Source organism: Peromyscus eremicus, chromosome 18 (assembly GCF_949786415.1).
Source record: "Peromyscus eremicus chromosome 18, PerEre_H2_v1, whole genome shotgun sequence".
NCBI classification, from domain to species: Eukaryota; Metazoa; Chordata; class Mammalia; order Rodentia; family Cricetidae; genus Peromyscus; species Peromyscus eremicus.
The window spans coordinates 46,059,254-46,079,630 of NC_081434.1; the positions used below are offsets into that span (position 1 = coordinate 46,059,254).

General features: G+C 45.2%; 1 protein-coding gene across 1 annotated transcript in view; it reads left to right on the top strand.

Annotated features, from left to right (window-relative positions):
- The first annotated feature begins 7,467 nt into the window (after positions 1-7,467).
- The window catches only part of Aldh1l2 (aldehyde dehydrogenase 1 family member L2), a 44,012-nt gene continuing 31,102 nt past the window's right edge, over positions 7,468-20,377 (top strand). The window contains exons 1-3 of the mRNA XM_059245521.1: positions 7,468-7,659; positions 15,050-15,194; positions 17,431-17,660. Coding sequence (XP_059101504.1) covers positions 7,612-7,659; positions 15,050-15,194; positions 17,431-17,660 — 423 coding nt within the window. The 5' untranslated portion in view covers positions 7,468-7,611. The remainder of the gene's footprint in view (positions 7,660-15,049; positions 15,195-17,430; positions 17,661-20,377) is intronic.

Consider the following 20,377-nt stretch of genomic DNA (forward strand, 5'->3'; position numbering starts at 1 on the left):
AACCTTCCTTTTGCTCAGCCTTTTTGAACATGACTGGGGTTTACTATGACTGTTTTCCTGTGTGGCTATTCCCAAAAGTAGTACTCTTGGGAAAATCTCTCATTTTGGTTTTAATTTGGCTTGACAAAATTGTTGTTACCCTTGGGTTGTGGGATTATTAATGACTTGTTTTTTTTGTCTTTATCCATTTCATTATTTTATAATATTCAACAGTTAATGACAGAAAAAGATTCAGGGCTTTCCATCACCTACGTAGCATGACCTATGACTGGCTGGTTGCAGTCTCTCCCTATCTCTCCCCTCTACATACTGCCCCCAGCTTCACTGAAAGCTCTGTTGTAGTGATTGGCTTAAAATGTGCTCAGAGACATCTCTTCCCTAGAACTGCCCTGGAGGCTGCCAGGAATGATCAAAAACCATCCTTTATTCAAAGAGCACAGACAGTCTTGCTTTTAAAATTTAAATAATAATAATAAGGCATCAGATTTCTTTGTAATATATCTTTTAAGAAATATATTTAGCTCCTTGGGCATGTCCCAGGAATGGCCTACCTTAGTCTCTCTGCCACTCTGTGGCTGGAGTGTTCATGAGAGGCATAGACTCCTGTGCCTGCAGAGAAGTTCAGGATGCAGCAGCTGAAGCCGCAGTGACACTCCTACTGCTGGCAATCTGCTATACTCTAGTGTGCCATCTCCAGTCACTCTGGACCACACCGCAGGAGAGCCATTGTACCAAGGGTAACAAGAGCCAACAGAAACGACTGGTCAATAGCTTCTCTGCTAGTCAAAGTGAAGAGGAAAATGGGGGCATGCATTTTAGGTCACTGGTGATCACTGTAAGTTTGTCCCAAGAGACCTTTATTGAAATGTATATATACAGTGAGATCAATAACAGGCAAAGTGGAATGACTTTGACCCTTACAGTGTCCCTGGGTTTGTTCTGCGCCACTGTAAACAGAACACTTGACTCTGAGGGACATATAGAATTATTTGGACTCACAGCGGGGAATCCAAACAGCATGGCATTGACATCTGTGAGGACTCTCTAGCTATGTCCCAACACGGCCAATGAGCAGGAAGGGAGCCTTTCTTCTGCAGGAAGGACCAAGCACACAAAGTGACCTTGCTCTCTAAAATCCTGCCTACTCCAAAGCCAATCCAATTTCAGGACTCTCAACTCACTCCAGGATCTCACTGCTCCCCATTCGCCCCTGCCTCTTTTCAAGTACTTACCACCTCTGCCCCCTTGCCAGCCGAAGTCTCTTTGTGAACTTCGTGATGACACATCATAGCAAAGGGACATTTATAGGACTAGAGAGATGACCCTGTGGTTAAGAATGCCTGCTACTCTTCCAGAGGACCAGGGTTCAATTCCCAACACCTATGTCCAGCAGCTCACAAAAGCCTAACTTCAGCTCAAGGGATGCAGTGCCCTCTTCTGGCCTCCACAGGCACCTGAATACACACACACACACACACACACACACACACACACACACACACACAAATTTAAAAAAATAAGTTCTTTTAAAAAGCAAGTACAAAGACTCATTATTTATAGGGAGCAAATTCCATGTTATATTACTATTGAATGATCTGATTAACATAAGCTTCATTCTCACTGGTTGTCTTCTACCTTCTCTCTCCCACCCTGTGTGTGCTGGGTACAAACCCAAGGCCTGGTAATGCCAGGAGGGTGTCTCACCTCCGTTTTTTAAGACAGATCTCACTATGGAGTACAGACTGGCCTGAAGTTTTCAATCTTTCCATTTCTGTCTCTTTAGGGCTGGGATTATAGGAGTGCACCCATGCCCAGCTTCAAACTTTTGATTTTTAATCATTAAACTTGCTTATTAGACTTTAGTCCCTCCATCTTACAGGTACTTAGATGGTGCTCTCTAGTGCTGGGTTTTTATCATAACATTATTATTTTTTTAATATTTTGTTACTTTATGCTTATGCGTTTTTGTTTGTTGTTTGGTTTTTGCCTGTATCTATCTATGTGTAACATGTGTGTGCCTGGTGCCCACAGAAGCCAGAAGAAGGCATTGGATCCCCTGAAACTGGATTTATAGTTGCTTGTGAGCCACCTTGTGGGTTCTGGAAATAGAACCTGGGTCCTCTGGAAGACCAGCAAGTGCTCTTAGCTGCTTGAGCTATTTCTTAAACCCCCATACCGTTATCTCTATTGAGGAATTTTAAGCAGTAATAACAGTACAAGTTAAAAAGCAGTTAATAAAAATGATATTCATGGGGCTGGAGAGATTACTCAGTGGTTAAGGGCACTGGCTGATCTTGCAGAGGACCCAGGTTCAATTCCCAGCACCCACATGACAACAGCTCACAACCATCTGTGACTTCAGTTCCAGGGGATCCAACAACTTCACAGACATACGTGCAGGCAAAGCACCAATGCACATAAAATAAAGATAACTTAATTATTTTAAAAAAATGAGATTCATCAGGATGACATCATTCTTATGTACAATAAAATGAGTATTTGGTATAGTAATTTATAAAAACAGAGAGACAAACAGCAGTGTTCCCACACAGGCAAAGTGGCCCAAAGTCACTCAGTCAAAACAAGCCACCACATGAGAGGACAGTGTGGAGATACCTAGAACTTTATTCTAAAATCCCTAGTTATTGCGGAAGTAAATACTTTCTACACTTCAGAAAGTTTGTAATTGGACCTTCAAGATGCCTCAGTGAGTAAAAATGTCTGCCATGACTGACAACCTGAGGTAGAGCTCCCTCCCCCCACCCGCGGAAGGAGAGCCAACTCTTGCAGGTTGACCTCTGACCCCTCCCACACTCACCTTGGCACAAAGCTGCAGCTGGCTGTCCTCAGACTTTCAGCCATGCTCCTGCCTCTGCCTCTGGAGTGCTAGGATCACAGGTGTACACCATCTCATCAGCTGCCAAAAAAACAGACTTGTCTAGGCTGGGTAAAGAATTTGCCCTGCAGGCCTGAGACCCAGAGTTCGAATCCCCAGTAGCCATGTAAAAAGCTGTCTACCTGTAACCTCAGTGCTAGAGACAGGGTGTAGACAGGTGGATGGCTGGGGCTGGGCAGCCACCGATCTAGCTCCAGGTTCAGTGAGAGAACCTGTTTCCGGAGAATGATAAAGCAGGTCACCTGGCATCCTTCTCTGGCCTCCTGGCATACAGGACAGCTGATGTCCTTCTCTGGTCTCTTGGTGTATGCATGGACAGGCACAGCCCCACACACATGCACACACAGAGACACAGACACACAGACACACACACACACACACACACACACACACACACAGACACACCAAATAAAATGAAATAAAAGTAAAGTTAAAAAAAATTTACCTGTGCCAAGCTGAGAAAAACAACAAATGTAGGAGTGGAATTAATGAAGAGAAGAAAAGAGATAGAGGACAGAGGGATGCAAGGGGGTGACATCTTTTTTTTTTTTTTTTTTTTTTTTTCCGAGACAGGGTTTCTCTGTGTAGCTTTGCGCCTTTCCTGGAACTCACTTGGTAGCCCAGGCTGGTCTCGAACTCACAGAGATCCGCCTGGCTCTGCCTCCCGAGTGCTGGGATTAAAGGCGTGCGCCACCACCGCCCGGCTGGGGGTGACATCTTAAGAGAGATGAGTGGGAGAGAACTGAGAAATTTTGTCCACTGACTTTTGTCTTTTGGTTGGGAAATTCCCGCTGCTAGCAACGTGGGACAGCCTGAAGTTCAGGCAGCTTGAGACCCTCGGGAGTGCTGGGACTTTGTATCTGAGACCAGAGGGAAAAAGAAGCCACAACACTGAGTCTGTAATCCAAGAGTGTCTTTCATTTAGACCTTTTTTCTACTGTTCCCCAGCTGATGTGTTCAATTCATACTGCCTCCTCTATTTCAAAGACAAATTGGAATTTAAAAAGATTCCATAAGTCAGGTGGCACTCGGGAGGCAGAGGCAGGCAGATCTCTGTGAGTTCAAGGCCAGCCTGGTCTACAGAGTGAGTTCCAGGACAGCCAAGAACAGCTAAGGCTACACAGAGAAACCCTGTCTCACCAAAAAACCACCCCACCATCCATGAAAATTTAAGAGTCCACCTAACATAAATCTTTTTTAGAACAAAACATTGAAATAAAGTAATTGCATAATAAAAGTGATGTTATAAGTGATAGTGTGAATAATAAAAGAAATAAATAATGGTAAAAATGTGAGAGTATAATCATTTTAATATTCTGTTTCTGTGAATTAGGATAAAATATATTCTTGGTCCATTTTATTTTTCATTGTTTGAGGATTTCATACATGAATATCATGTGTTTTGATCAAGTCTATTCCATTCCCTCCCCTCCAAATCACCTTCTACTCTAGCCACTTTGCACCAACTTCATGTGTTATCCCTTCCTCCCTCTCTGCCTCCCCACCAAAGCCCACTGAACCCACTTAGTGGGTCTGTATAGATATAGGCACATAGGTATAGGATCACCTTACTGGGGCATGGGTAGCCTTTGAGGAGCTACATGCCTGATGAGAACTTACTCTTCCTCCTCAGCAGCTGTCAATTGCCAGAATTGCCAGTAGCTTCTCAGCTAGAGGTGGGGCTTCACGAGCCCCTCCCATGTCCATGCTGGCATTTGGGCTGGCTTGGTCTTGTGCAGACCTTGTGAACACAGGCACAGTGTTCACAACTCACATGTGCTGACATGTCCAGCAGATACTGTTTTGAAGCAGACACCCACTACTTCTGGATCTCACAGCCTTCCTACCTGCTCCTCCATGGTGTTAAGACCTACAACTAACTGGAGCTACTATCAGTAGATACCAGGTGTGGTTATTTACGCTTTCCATATTTCACTAGAGACAGAGTGACTCCCCTGGACTCTGCCATCAGTCTAAGGCCATGTCACAGCTGCAGCCTCCTCAGATGCAGCTCCTCTTTGTCTCTTCAGTCCCAGACACATCCATCACTTTTCATGCTACAGTTTAAGTCGAAACTCAGAGGCCCTGTTATCCTAAACCCATTTCACCTCCTCAATTTCCTTCCTTTCAAGCCATCTTCAAAATTCAAAAGTGATTTTGATTGCCTGGGAAAGTCGGTTTCTTTAGATTATAAAACAATCTGTGGGAACAGATTATGTTTTATGATCTTTACTTCTCTTCTATATTACAGTGCTATGAACATTATCTTGAGAAATATTTAAATGTTTACAAACTTTCAATGCATCTTTCCTATAATTGCTTTGTATCAATCTTTACACATTCTTAATGATAGCATTCTACTACTTGAACTAAAATTCACTTTTTATTTATGAAGCATTGAGTGTGGCAGACTTTCTTGGACCGCCAGCCCCCAAATCATGACATGGAGACTTATTATTATTAATTATGAATGCTTGGCTTTAGCTTAGGTTTGTTTCTTTTAAACTTAAATTAACCCATTTCTACTATGTGCTGCCCTGAGGCCTGTTTACCTCATCTGTGTATTGTCCATCCTGCTTTCCTGCTTTCTCCATGTCTGACTAGCTGGCTCCCCTTTTCTCTCTGCTCACCATCCTTGCCTATCCATCCTCTGCCTGGCTATTGGCTGTTCAGCTTTTTATAAGACCAATCAGGTGCCTTAGGCAGGCAAGGTGAAACAGCAACACATCTTTACATAGTTAAAAAAAATTCAGCATCAACAAATGCAACACTTCTTTAAATAGTTAAACAATTATTCTGCAACACAAACAAATGCAACACATCTTTATATAGCTAAACAAATATTCTATTCCACAACACATGAGAATATCAAAATAAAAAGATATTTCAGCTTTAGAAAATACTTATCCATTTTATTCCTTAGATACTGAAGGCAGACTCTTAAGTGATATGGGCTGGACATCCATGTGACCAGTTCCACCAGGAAGGTTCAGCTCAGGCCATACACTTTCCCCAAGCTGATATACATAGTTACTATATCAGTAAAACTGGAACAAAAAATCTAGTCTGGAGATACTGGTAGGATTATAGGCAATGTCCTGGATGGGGGTTGGAGAGAAGGCTCAACGGTTAAGAGCTCATACTGCTTTTATAGAGGACCAGAGTTTAGTTTCCACCACCCACTTCAAGTGACTTATGACCTCCTGTAACTCCCCTCTGAGGGTGTCAGCACTCACCTGGAGATACCCACATACAAACAACACATTGCACAAAATTTAAAATGAGGTAAAAAAATTAAAAAAGGAAAGAAGCTCCCTAAACAATGCGCATGAACTCCGAGTGCTCAGAAGTGAAATGGATTTAAGAAAGATTTCAGTAACATTCGCTTCACATTATTACAAAGAAAATACCAGACCCAGTGACAACCCTCTCAGAGACTTGTTTGAGAATGAACACATTTCATCGTTTGTTTGGGGTTAAAAATAATGTGCTTATGAAATTAGAGGCGGGGGAGAAAGCCAAATCTCTCTCAGATCTGGCTTTTCTAGCTTCTGTAGCATCCAGTGCTGTTTGTTGTCCAGGCATGACTAAGTAGATCAAGTGGGTTGTTTAAAGGTATTAGGGACTGTGGAGTCCACCAAAGAGCAAGGCATATGTATGGAAACGGCAGAGAAAGTAGTTCCTCTGCTCAATTAATGAGCTCATAATAAACATTTGGGGAAAAACTATCACATGTAGAGAAGAACATGAAGAAACAAGAGTGCATGCCAGCCCCGAACTTGGGGCTAAGAAGTCATTTTGGGACAAGGGTTCCATTACAGCATGTGTAAGAGTTTCTTCAGAGAGGCAAGGGACCAATACAAATATGAATTATCTACTGGAGACCAGATCTGTGCGACAAGCCCAGTGGGCAGTGTCTCACCGATGCTTTCTGTCATCCTCCAATGATCGAGGTATCAGGCTACTTCTGAAGCAAGGGTGCCCAGCGCCTTACCTTCCCAGCTCAGCCCGTACAAACATACGGACATACAGCTCAAGCCGGTCGCTTTCCTGAGACTGTTACTTAAGGACTTAGAGTCCAGAAGCCATGGACAGGCAAGAACATGAGGCTGGGGTGGGGGAAGAGAGAGAGAGAGAGAGAGAGAGAGAGAGAGAGAGAGAGAGAGAGAGAGAGAGAGAGAGAGAGAGAGAGAGAGAGAGAGAGAAATAAACACGGGCACACTTACTGCAGGGCCCAGCCCATGAAATGGTGCCACCCACAATTAATCAGCCCAAGAAATATTCCATCTAGGCAATCCCTTTCCCAGGCCATTCTACCTTGTGCCAAGCTGATAAAGAAAAGTAACCCTAGCAGGGTGTCGGATGGACCATTATAAGGCACATCTCTCTTCCTGACTCCGAGGGGTCTGAGTAACTAACTGGTGGAAGGTCCCCACCTCTAGTGAACGCCTAGGCTATCCTTGGAGCTGAGGCGGAGTCCAGGTAGCTTCCAAGAGACGCCCCTGGGGTTGAGCACCAATTGGTTCCCAAGACCAGTCCGGGTCACGTGTGCGGGAGGGGGGGCGGGGCAGGAGCTCCGCCAGCCGAGGGGCGGGACCTGCCAGCCGAGGGGCGGGTCGGTGAGCAAAGCTTGAACACTCTGCAGCCCTGGTGCCCCCACTCCCCGCGCCTGCCTTCGGAGCCCAGCCCGTGGCAATCTCACGCTCCTCGCCATCATGCTGTGGCCGGGCTGCCAGGCGCTTCGGCACTTCTCCACCGGCCAGGTAAGTCCAACCGAAGCGAGCATTTATGTCCTGGTCTTGCTTTCCAAGACCTCAGGGGCTGCAGGGCTGGGACGGCGAGGCTGGGGTGGGCAGTGATGACCAGACCTTGCTAGAAGGGACCGCAGCATTTTTCAGACTGGGCGACTTCAGATAAGGCTGTTGCAGTCTCCGGGATGGGAAATGTCAAGTGAGCCTTTGTCTCCTGCAGGGAATGAGTTGTAGACGAGGTTATTGAACGTGTCAGGTCTGGCTGGGATGACCAGCTGGGGACTGACAAGGGGTAAAGGGACCGGAGCCAGCGTCTGTTTCCTTCTGTTTTGCGTTTCAACCGAGAGGTTCCCAGTCCTCGACGTGAGCGGTATAGGATCCGGACGGTGAATTAGAGTGAGCACTAGGCACTGGCCTTGCAAGGTCTATCAGATGTGACTGTGACCCAGGCAAGCTCATCGCTGCAAGCAAGGGACTGCCTGGTGCTTCCCGCCCAGTGGCAGCGGCCAGATTTCCAGCACCCCCCAGCGCTGCAGGAGCAGCCACGCTGGAACTGTTAAACTGTAGAGTAAGAACCGGGCGCTGGCCCAGCCCACAGGCTTGGGATTGCATCAGCGCGTGTAGAAATGGACCGGGAGCCTACACGTTGCAAGTGGCTCTGCCTTCAGCACTTGGGTGGGCCTTGGAATAAGAGCCTTTCTGAGTCTAGACAATTCAGGCTGTTCCGGCAAAGGAAAGTCTATCCTGTGTACATAATGTCTTTTGTAAGCACTACGTCCTGGCCGTGTTATAAGATTTCCCTCCATTGGTTTTTCTCTGACAGTGTCAGTGTAAAAGAAGTTTAAGGCAGAATCTTGAGTAGTGCTAAGAATCATCCCAGACTTTCGTGCATTTCACAGTTTTGTGTCTCCTAGATAAACCCAAATGGTCAGAATTCATCTTGCTCCTTACAATCAATTCTAGTGATTTTAGGGGAACAGTCACAGTTTAATAAAATCTGAAAGGCAAGGCCTGTGTGCCCTGGGCTTTTGATTGTCCTGCTGGGCAGTCCTTGGACCCTTCCTTAGTTTCGTCAACCACTGGCTCTACAGTCTGGTCAGGTGGCACAGACAGCAAGGGGCTGTCACTTCACTGGCCTTTGTTACCGCCTTGTCAGGGAACTCTTGGAAAGCTGAAAGGAAGGAGTTTCGAAGGACGAGAAGATTTTCTTGTGGGGTTACAGACGTTTTCAGTAATAAACACTGAACATGAACACACCAGGTGACAGATACCAGGAACAGAAACAGGGCTGGGCAAAGCGGCAGGCTGTCCCAGGGGCCTACTGTCCCCAGGAATCCATGTGGGAAGGTGGCCACAGACAGAGTTCAGAATTGAGCAGAGTTCTGCGTGATCAAAAGGAAGATGGTGAGAGATAGGGGAGGAACCAGGGGCATTTTACTCTAAAGATAATGTAGACCACATCCTTTGGACTGTGCTCTCTAAGAATTATTATTATTATTATTGTTGGTTTTTCGAGACAGGGTTTCTCTGTGTAGTTTTGGTGCCTGTCCTAGATCTCGATCTGTAGACCAAGCTGGCCTCGAACTCACAGAGATCTGCCTGGCTCTGCCTCCCGGGTGCTGGGATTAAAGGTGTGTACTACCACCACCCAGCCTTAAGAATTATTTTAAAATGAGCATACATATATAAATATAAGTGGTATGTAAAATGGTACTACCACTTTGGAAGTTTGGTAGTTTCTTTTGTAACACTTTTAAATCACATTTTATTTGGGGATGGGGGACATGCCACAGCACACATGGAGAAGTCAGAGGACAACTGTCAATTGTTACTTCCTTCCATCTTGTTGGTCCTGGAAATCAAACTCAGGTCCTCAGGCTTGGCAGCAAATGCCCTTACCAGATGAGCTGACATCCTCTTTAAAACATTTTTTATTCTTTCTTCTTATTAAAAAAAAATAAAAAGCCAAGCAGTGGTGCCACATGCCTTTAATCCAAGCACTCTGAGGCAGAAACAGATTTCTGAGTGCAAGGCCAGCCTGGTCTGCGGAGCCAGTTCCAGGACAGCAAGGGGCTAGGACTACACAGAGAAACTATCTCATGGTTGGGGTGGGGTGGGGGAATGGTGGGGGATGGGAGGGACAGGGACACTGACAAAACATGTTGTGAGGTGCTTGGGAGCTGGCTCAGAGGTTCCAAGCACTTGCTGCTCTTACAGAGAATGTGAGTTCAGTTCCCAGTACCTTTGAGAGGGTCCATGCAGACTTCACAGCAGGCAGGGAAAAACTGTCAGGGTAAAGAGTGAAACTCCGATCAGCCTGATTTTGATAACTGGTGCTGGGCCAGGACTTCTAGAGTCTGACCCACATCATCTGACTTCAGCCATAGTTAAGAAACTCAGTCCTATGAGTACAACTGTTGACTTAGAAGCAGTGTTCAAGATAGGGGTCTAGGGGGATTGACTGAGGTAAGCATAATGCCTGTGGGTCAGGACTGGCCTGACCCTAAGAGAGCATAGAAGTCACTTAGGCTGTTGTAAAGTACAGTGATATCTCTCACGAAGATGAGTTTTATGGCCTAGAAGTAATGTTCAAGGTTTTAGGGGGGAAAGTCTGGGATAAACAAACAATACTCTGGGGGATACAGGCGGAGCCCGGCCCAACATGTAGCAAAGGATTACTAGGTTGTAAACTACACTTCCCTCCAGCAGTCCAGGAAAACAACTATGCACCTCATTCCATTGAAGAGATAAGCTATGTGTTTAACTTTCCTAGCTTCTCCAGTGCTTATTTGTGTGCACAAGGACCTTTTTTTGCCCTCTACAAACATCCATGTTGTGCAGCTCACCACCACCTGTAACTCCAGCTGTGGGGGATCCAATATCACTTCCTAGCCGCTGAGGCCATCATAACACTTGTGGCATAAATCCATGCAGACACATACACATTTGTAACATAAAAATAATGAAACTTTAAAAAGCATTTTTAGAAAGTGATGAGGGCTGGGGGTATAGCTAGCGGCAGAACCCTGGCCTGGCATAGACAGCGACTCAGCTTTGACCCCCAGCACTGAGAAAAAAGTCAGCATGACAATTGATGTGAATACCTTCTTTATATAGTGATGCAATAAGGAAATGAAGTTGCACAAGCTGTCACTGATGGCAGCATCTGTAAATTGTGCACAGCTTCATTTCTGTGTGAGGCATGACATACTCTTATTCATGGGAGAGCCTGTTACACTAGCCTTGGGTGTACACTTTGCACACTCCAAATACATCCTGGGAGTACACTGAAAACCAGCTGTTATTTTCACTCTCTGCTTCATTTTTAAGCATAAGAAGCATGCCTCGACAGAGTTGTCTCAGAGCTTTGCTCACCCAGAAGTGAATCCACACTACTCTCCTGCCCAAAGTCACTCAGGATCCCCACTGTTTTTCATAATATGGTACAAACTACTGGCCATAGGCAAAGCTCTCTGCAGTTCCTGTCTCAGCTGCCATTTGTCAGCATCCCATGATTCCGCATTCTGGACACTGTGCCGTTTATTCATTACTTTCTGCCTGGAACTTCCCAGGAGCCTCCCGTAATCCTCCCCACTTCCTTGGCCAGCTCCCAAGATGACAGCCCTGAGATTCAGCCAAAGAACTCCCTTAGAGTCAGGGAGAAGGATCCGCAGGTAAAAGGGCCTACTAAGGAAGCATCCAATCCTGAGTTTAGATCCCTACACTTGTGTAAAAAGTTGGGCATGGTGGTGTGCACCTGTAACCTAGCCTGAATCAGTCAGCTCCGGGTTTTTCAAAGACTTGGTCTCAAATAAGAACTGAGAGTGATTGAGTAGGACATTGACCTCTGGCCACCACACGTGCACACATATGTATGCCTGCACACATACGCATGCACAAACACATATGCGCATATATACACATTATCTCCTACCCACTATGAAGAATTGCCTTTGGGTGATGTCTTCCCCTTTCAGAACCTGACTGTGCCCATCTATCCTAGCACTGTGTCACTGAAATGTCTACTTAGATGTCTTCCCTCCCTGCTGACAAGTTCCCAGAGGACAGGGACCACTTTTTCTATGCATCTTGTAGAATAGGGGGGTCCTAAAGAGAAATGTGCACAGAGAACAAATGAGAGAGACAAACTACAGAATTGTGGTATGTCTGTAAGAGATTGTCCTGACTGATAATTGATGTGGGAAGGCCCAGCCCACCATGGGCAGCACCATCCCTAGACACTTGGGTTGCGCAAGAAAGCTGACTGGACATGAGGGAGGAACCAGTAAGCAGCTTTCCACCATGGTCTCTGCTTTGGTCCCTGCTCTGACTTCCCAATGATGGACCGTGACCTGGAACTACAAGCCAGATAAACTCCTTTCCTCCTCCACGTTGTTTTTGGTCATGGTGCTTATTGTAATAATAGGAAAGCAAACCAGAACATCCCATCCTGTTTCTTGGTGACTATTGGATTTCAGGTTATGTCTCCAAACTTTTTTGCTTTGATTTCTTCATCTATGAAAATGAGTTATGAATGCCTGTTTCTGGGAGTCTGTGTAAGTCAAATGCAGTCAGGCACATGAAATGCATGGCATGGACCCACATTCCGTTAAAATGTTTCCAGTTATTTCTGCTTTTTTTTTTCTGCCCTGAGCTTCCCAGGGCAGACTATTTCTTGTGGTCTGACACATCTGGCACAACTGGCACACAGAGCAGAGAGTCTCGGGTGTCAATGAGCCCAGGAATCACTAGCGAGCTTGCTAGGATGCAGTTTCCTGGGCCCCTGATTCTGACTCAGTAAATCAGCAGCGAGAACCCAGAACGCACATTTGAAATGCATCTTCCTGGTGGATTCTGCCAACGTGGTCAAGTCAGCACTTAGACTGGACTCGGAGAAATGAAAGCAAGAAATATCTTAAGTCCAGTTTTCTGGAATCCTGTGAATTCACAAATACACAGAATTTTAGAGTCCTGAAATCTGAGTATTTCCCTTGGGCTGGGGATGCAGCTCTGTAGTAGAGTGCAAGCTTCAGGTTGAAGGCTCTGAGTTCATTCACAGTGCTGGAGAGAGGGGTGTGGTAGGGAGTCACCCACAAAGCTTAGGGAGTGTTTCATGGATATGGTACTTTCAGTGACAACATGGTTGCTTTGAACACTTTCTCAGCTGATCTAGAATTGAACTCCAACTAGCTAGGTGACAGTCACGTGGAATGTAGCAAGAGCATGAGGACGCTTGGCTTTTCTGTGCTTTGAGGGTTTTCACGACCTCCACTTTTGTTGATTGTCGAACCACGGGTCTTGTACATGGTGAATAAGCACTCCCCCAAAGAGCTACAGCCTGGCCCCTCTGTGTTTCACATGTCTTAAAATATCTGGCGCTAGTAATTGTGTGAGGAGAGGTTGAAATTTTTGTAAGGTGGCCAACAGAAAGATTTTATTCAGCCCTAATTATAGAATACAGAGATAAAATATTTATAGAACCTTTTTATTTTTTTTCTTGGTGTGTGTGTGTGTGTGTGTGTGTGTGCTGGCCAGAGGTCAACTCTGGTTTATTCTTTTCTGGTTTGTTCCTTGGGAAAGATTTACTTTGGTTTTATTTATTTATTCTTTTTGTTTGTTTGTTTTCGAGACAGGATTTCTCTGTGTAGTTTTGGTGCCTGTCCTGGATCTCACTCTGTAGACTAGGCTGGATTTGAACTCACAGAGATCCACCTGGCTCTGCCTCCCAAGTGCTGGGATTAAAGGTGTGCCACCAATGCCCAGCTGGTTTTATTTCTCCCTCTCCCTCTCCCTCTCCCTCTCCCTCTCCCTCTCTCTCTCCCTCTCCCCCTCTCTCTCCCTCTCCCTCTCTCTCTCTCTGTGTATGTGTGTGTGTGTGTGTGTGTGTGTGTGTGTATGTGTGTGTGTGTATGTGTGTATGTGTGTGTGTGTGTGTGTGTATGTGTGTGTGTGTGTGTGTGTGTGTGTGTGTGTGTGTGTGTGCATGTGTACCCATGGAGGTCAGAAGAGGGTTGGATTCCCCGGAGCTGGGGTTGCAAGTGGTTGTAAGCCACCTAACATGGGGGCAGGGAACTGAATATGGGTCTTCTGGAAGAGCAGCAAGTGCTCTTAACTACCAAGCCAGCTCTTCAGCGCCCATCTACCTTGTTTTTGAGACAGGGTCTCTCATTGACCTGAAGCTTGCCTATTCAGCTGGACTGGTGGACAGCAAGCTCTAGTGAGGCACCCGTCTCTGGTTCCTCAGCACTGAAATTATATGTGTATGCTCCCATATCCAGCTTTTTTTTCATTTTAAAAATTTTTGAGCATTTCATTCATGAGTACTGTGTTTATGATGTTTCTCTCCCCCTTCTCCTCCTCCAGCTCCTCCCATGTGCCACTTCAATTGTTATTGTTACATACACATATGTGCGTGTGTAAAACCTTCTGAGTCCATGTAGCGTTGCCTGTATCTGTATGTGTTTAGGGCTGGTCACTTGAGATTTGAGGTGCAGGAATTGTATTGTAGATGTATCTGTTGGAGTTGGGTACCCCATGGTCAGTTCTGCATTTTAACCAATCATATAGCTTTCTAGAATTAACTCTATCTATGGGATGAGAGCTGCACTCATCTGTGGATAGAAGGTGAGTAGTTAGAATGCAGCAGGGAATCGTATAGTTTAGTAAAGTGGTGGTGCTATAATCTCTTCTAAGATCTGTGACCTCACTAGCCATGGGGAGTTGGCTAGGTTTATATTGCCAGGCATAAATTCCCTCCTATTTAGAGGGTCTTGAGCTCTTAAGTCTAATTACAAAGCTGTTGGTTCCACCAAGATGTAAGCGCTACTATTGCACTTTAGGGATATCTTGACATAATGGTCACCGTGGTTTGTAAATGTCACAGCTGGATAGGACTACTGATTGCTTTTCTCACTTGGCAGCTTGCATAGCACCTTCCAGTACTATGAAAGTTAGTCCTCAGGGAAGAGGCCTTCCAGTCAAATCCAGCTTGATTTCTCTGACTCTGTGTCTGAAGTACATGGCATTTTCAGCAATGGGGTCTTGTCTTCAACTTCTGAGAGGCCACCAAGGGCAACAGTAATAGTATTGATGGGGAGTTTTTTGGACTCCCCTGCCCAACAACTTGAAAGAAGGTTTCTCATGCCTGAAACTGTGTTTTTTTTTTTTTTGTTAGAGAGTCTAGTTGAGGGGGGCATTATTACCCACAAGTGGCACATTGGACTGCAAGTTACTGTGTAGCCCAGGTTGGTCTTGTACTAGCAACCAGACATTTTATCTTGGAGGTCTTGGAACTTCTGGTAGCCCTTGAGTCATCATCTTATGTGATTCATTTTCCAACATCTGTCAACTAGTGTTTTCTGTCCACAGCACCAGCTGTCACTGTTGCTACATCCTTTCACAGGTTTATTTCAAAAACAAGCTGAAGTTGGCACTTATTGGCCAGAGCCTCTTTGGACAGCAAGTCTATAGCCACCTCCAGAAAGAGGGCCACCGAGTGGTGGGCGTGTTCACAGTTCCAGACAAGGACGGAAAGGCTGATCCACTAGGTGAGTGCATCTTGGAACCCTGGGTCAAACACTCTCAGGGCTGGTTGGGACCAGAGCTGCTTTTGTTGCACTGCTTATGACCTCTAATTGTTGTATTATCAAGACAAGCCTTTCAGAACCGTGGTCCAAGGTGGCTGCCTCAGCCCCAACCAAGTCTGTGGTCCAGCGAGCAAACAGGGAAAAGAGGGAGCCAGGAAGATGGTTCAGTCAGTAAAAGGCTGGCCTCACAAGCTTGAGGACCCGAGTTCAAATCCCCAGCACTCACACAAAAGTTGGTGCTTTGGCCTTGTCTGTTACAGCAGCATTGTTGGGTGGAGGCAGAGACAAGGGAATCCCTGGGACTCACTGGCCAGGTAACCTAGCCAATTGGTAACCTCCTGGTTCGGTAAAAGACCCTGTCTCAAAAAATAAGATGAAGAGGGATTTTAAGCAAGATCCCTGACATTGACCTGTGGCCTCCACACACACAGGTGCACACAAGGACATGCTCACACACTCGTATGAGCATGTCCATACAGCACATATCCACACACCAAAAAGAGAAATAGAGGAAGCAGAGAATAAGCTTATTATTAAGGACTTAGTCCAGAAATGGCACACATCACTTCCATTCATATCCAATCAGGCCAATTCAATTGCAGAGGAGCCTGAGAAATTGAGATTGCCTTTGAGGCAACTACCCATTTAACTGTATGAAGTGTCTTAGTTTTGTTTCCTATTGCTGTAATATTTTTTTTTTTTTTTTGGCTTTTCGAGACAGGGTTTCTCTGTGTAGCTTTGCGCCTCTCCTGGAACTCACTTGGTAGCCCAGGCTGGCCTCGAACTCACAGAAATCCGCCTGGCTCTGCCTCCCGAGTGCTGGGATTAAAGGTGTGCGCCACCACCGCCCGGCAATATATATATATATTTTTTTTAAAAAAAAATGCCCAGACAAAAGCAATTTAGGAAAAAGGATTTACTTGGCTCACAATTTCAGGTTAGAGTCCACCACAGTGGGGAGGTCGAGGCAGTGGGGACTGAAGCTGTTTGTCAGGTCACCTCCACTCAAGCATGAGCAGAGAGTAATGGATTAATGCATTTATGCTAGTGCTCAGCTAGCCTTCTCACTCTCATACAGCTCAAGACCCCCTCCTAGGGAATGGTACCATCCATCTTGGGTGAGTCCTCACACTTCAACCAAGGTGATCAACATAATCCCCATACAGACCAGCCTGATCCAAACAGTCTCTCGTGGAGACTCCCTTTCCAGGTGATTCTAACGTGTGTCAAGTTGACAAAGCTGGCCACCACCCTAGGAGGTTCCACTGCCGGAGGACAAGAGCAGACAACCAGCCGTCCCTGCTATATACATGAATTTTTGGGATTACAAATATGATTGTCAGACTCATTTCAAAACACATCCAGGAAAGTGGCATTTCGTTGGTGCCTGAACCCAGGGCCTTGTTCCATTGGCCATGACCATTTGGACTCATGGTGTAACTCAGAAAAAGAAGATGAAGCCAATGACTTATGCACAATATGGCCTTGAGATGGTGCCACATGCTTAGCAGGATATGCTCTAAAATCAGGGGGCTTGTGTGGATTCTGCCACTTACCAGCTGTGTGACCCTGTGCAAATCGCTTAGCTTACTAACCTCCAGTTCAGTGGCCCCTGCCTCACATGGCTATGGTGAGAACTCATGGGGGGTGGGATGTATGTCGATTGCTATGCAAGACACCTTGGTTTAGACACCTTCAGGACTCAACAAGGCTTCAGAGCTGAGATTTTGTCCTGGAGACCTCATCTCCTCCCTTAGGACTGTGACAACCGGAGAGGGAAGGGACAGGGAACAAAAGGATACTGGCAAACCCTCCTGCTGTGGCTCCTGGAAATGGCCTAGGATGGATATATATGATTGACAGACAGACAGACAGACAGACACACACACACACACACACACAAACACACACACACGAAACGAATAAAAATGTAATGAAAGTTCTTTAAAAAAAAAAAAAGCTTCCATCAAAATCTGAAGATACTATCTACTCACCAGCTTTTGGACTGAAATACATTATGCTTTCAATACCTATATGAACGTCCCGACACAATAATAACAACATCAAACTCTGGTCACATCCCACGTTTATCCTCCAAAATGGTTAACCTGTAAAAGATTTGTGAAATTGTGATGTTACTGTGTGTTAATGTAAGACCAGGGCCTTCTGAATAGGACAATCTCTTTTTTGTGCTCAGCTTTGGCTGCAGAGAAAGATGGGACCCCTGTGTTCAAGTTCCCCCGATGGAGAGTCAAGGGTAAAACCATCAAGGAGGTGGCAGAAGCCTACCAGTCAGTGGGTGCCGAGCTCAATGTGCTTCCCTTCTGCACACAGTTCATCCCCATGGATGTCATTGACGGCCCAAAGCATGGCTCCATCATCTACCACCCATCCCTGCTACCCAGGCACAGAGGAGCATCTGCCATCAACTGGTGAGACTTGTAATAGCAGGGCATGTGATGGCTCTGTTTCCATAGTCCTTGCAAATAGACTGTTTTCCTATTTTTTTTTTTCTTCTCTATATGATACAGAAACTAGGTGTACTTGGGGCTGGAGAGATGGCTCAGTCAGCAGTGTTTGCCATGTATGCATGAGGACCTGAGTTCAGACCACTAGCACCCATGTAAAGCCAGGCATGGAGGCTTCCATCTGTAATCCCAGCTCGGGGGAGGAAAAAATAGGTGGCTCCCTGGAGCTCACTAACAAGCCAATCTGGCTGAATCAATGGGCTCAAGGTTCTGTGAGAGACCCGACTCAGTATATAGAGTAGAGAACAGCTGAGAAAGATACTTGATGTCAATCTCTGGCCTTTGCATATGTATGCACTACACACACACACACACACACACACACACACACCACACACACACACACCACACACACACACACACACACACACACACCACACACACACACACACACACACACCACACACACACACACACACACACACACACACACACACAGTAGACTTGCTTGTAAGGTGCTGATTGGTTGCTTAAATTGTGTGAACTCCTTTGAGATCTGGAGACACTATATGAAGTGGGACTGAATTTCCCAAGAATGGCCTCTGGTTATTAATTCCAGTGGCTATAACTAGGTCACAAAGCTTCTGTGGTCAAATAAATAAGATCAATTTGATTCATGCTGGTTTATCTCAGGACTTCTTTGCACTTTTGACATGTACCTTAATAGCCTTCATAGTGCATGATTCTCTCAGAAGTTTTTTTTTTTCTTTTTACACAAAGGATCTCAAGTACATTTGAGAAAATGTACAGTCATTGGAAACTGGCTTCTTTATCATCCATCACCCTTCCTTTGACTTAAAGCTCCTCAAAAAGACTGTCCAACATTTTCACGTCTGTTTCAAGCACAGTTCCTGACACACCCTAAGTACCTAACACCATGGTATACTATGCTGAGGCTGAACTGGGTCTTTCCTGCCTCGTTTACCTTCATTCCCTTATCTGCCACCTTCCTGGTAACCTCTGGCATCAGCTTGTTGAATGTATAAGAAATCTATCTGTGGTTTAAATGTGCTGAAAATACTTTATTGTCTTTAAAGATTGATGCCTTTTGGTCTTACAAATAATAGTAGTAGGTACCTTTGCATTTGAATCCTTTTTTCATTTTGAATTATTTCTACATGCAGAATCATTGGGTCAAAGCATATGGATATTTTCAAGGCTCTTGATAGTGTAATGCCAACTAATTCCTCAATATTGCTGAAAATACAGACCCATTGGGTTTTGGCCTTACTTGCTTGATCACTCAGAGAAATAAAAATGATTCAGAGAGGGGGGTTGAGGCTGGGGAGATGGCTCAGAAGTCAAGAACACTTAATAAAATTAAATCTAAAAAGAAGATTTGGGGCACTGATGAGCAACCACTTTACAACTTCTCCATGTGTGCCTGCTCCCTGACATGTGTTTATAGATGTTTTCCCACATATCCTGTTATTGTTTGCATTAGAAGCCACTACAGAGCCAAGTATTTCTCTCAGTCTAGGCTGTATACAGCACATGTAGTTGATTGTATCAACTGACTTTTACTACAGTTTATGCAGCCAGTCCAGAACTAATTCTAATCTTAAGTGACATTTTACTCAGTTATACAACCTAAATTTAACACTCAATTTTCCTTTTCTTTTTTTTTTTCTTTTTTTTCTTTTTGGTTTTTCGAGACAGGGTTTCTCTGTGTAGCTTTGCGCCTTTCCTGGGACTCACTTGGTAGCCCAGGCTGGCCTCGAACTCACAGAGATCCGCCTGGCTCTGCCTCCCGAGTGCTGGGATTAAAGGCGTGCGCCACCACCGCCCGGCTTCAATTTTCCTTTTCTTTTTTTTTTTAAATTTATTTATTTGTTATGTATACAATGTTCTGTCTGCATGTATATCTGCAGGCCAGAAGAAGGCACCAGATCTCTTTACAGATGGTTGTGAGCCACCATATTGTTGCTGGGAATTGAATTCGGGACCTCTGGAAGAACAGCCAGTGCTCTTAACTTCTCAGCCATCCCTCCAGCCCCTCAGTTTTCCTTTTCACTCATTGTGCTGAGCAACCTCTGTTTTAGTTTCCATTCTTAATTCTGTTTAATACATGACCAAGCTCAATGTAGGAAGTAAATGGAGGAATGAAAATCACTTGGTCCCGAAGAAGAAAACTGTCCGTGGGTGGCAGTAAGGATGGATTCTGACACCTTTTAAGATGCACCATGCCGGGCAGTGGTGATCCACGGCTTTAATCCCAGCACTCAGGAGGCAGAGCCAGACAGATCTCTCTGAATTTGAGGCCAGCCTGGTCTACAGAGCAAGATCCAGGACGGGCACCAAAACTACACAGAGAAACCCTGTCTCAAAAAACCAAAAAAAAAAAAAAAAAAAAAAAAAAAGATGCACACAAGCTGTTCCTGCAAGACTATAGATAATACAGATGCATTAAATAGAACTGTGGGGTGCTGCTCTGTGCTGTGAGCTCCATTGAGTCGAGCTCTGTAACAAACTTCTCCAGGTCACCCATTCACTGTCTCCCTTTTTCATTGTAATTCCCTTTCCCTTTAACATGACTAGTTCTCTACTTGATACAATCTACAGTCATTTTAAGTTGAAACTCTTCTTTCCACAGGACTCTAATCTCAGGAGATAAGC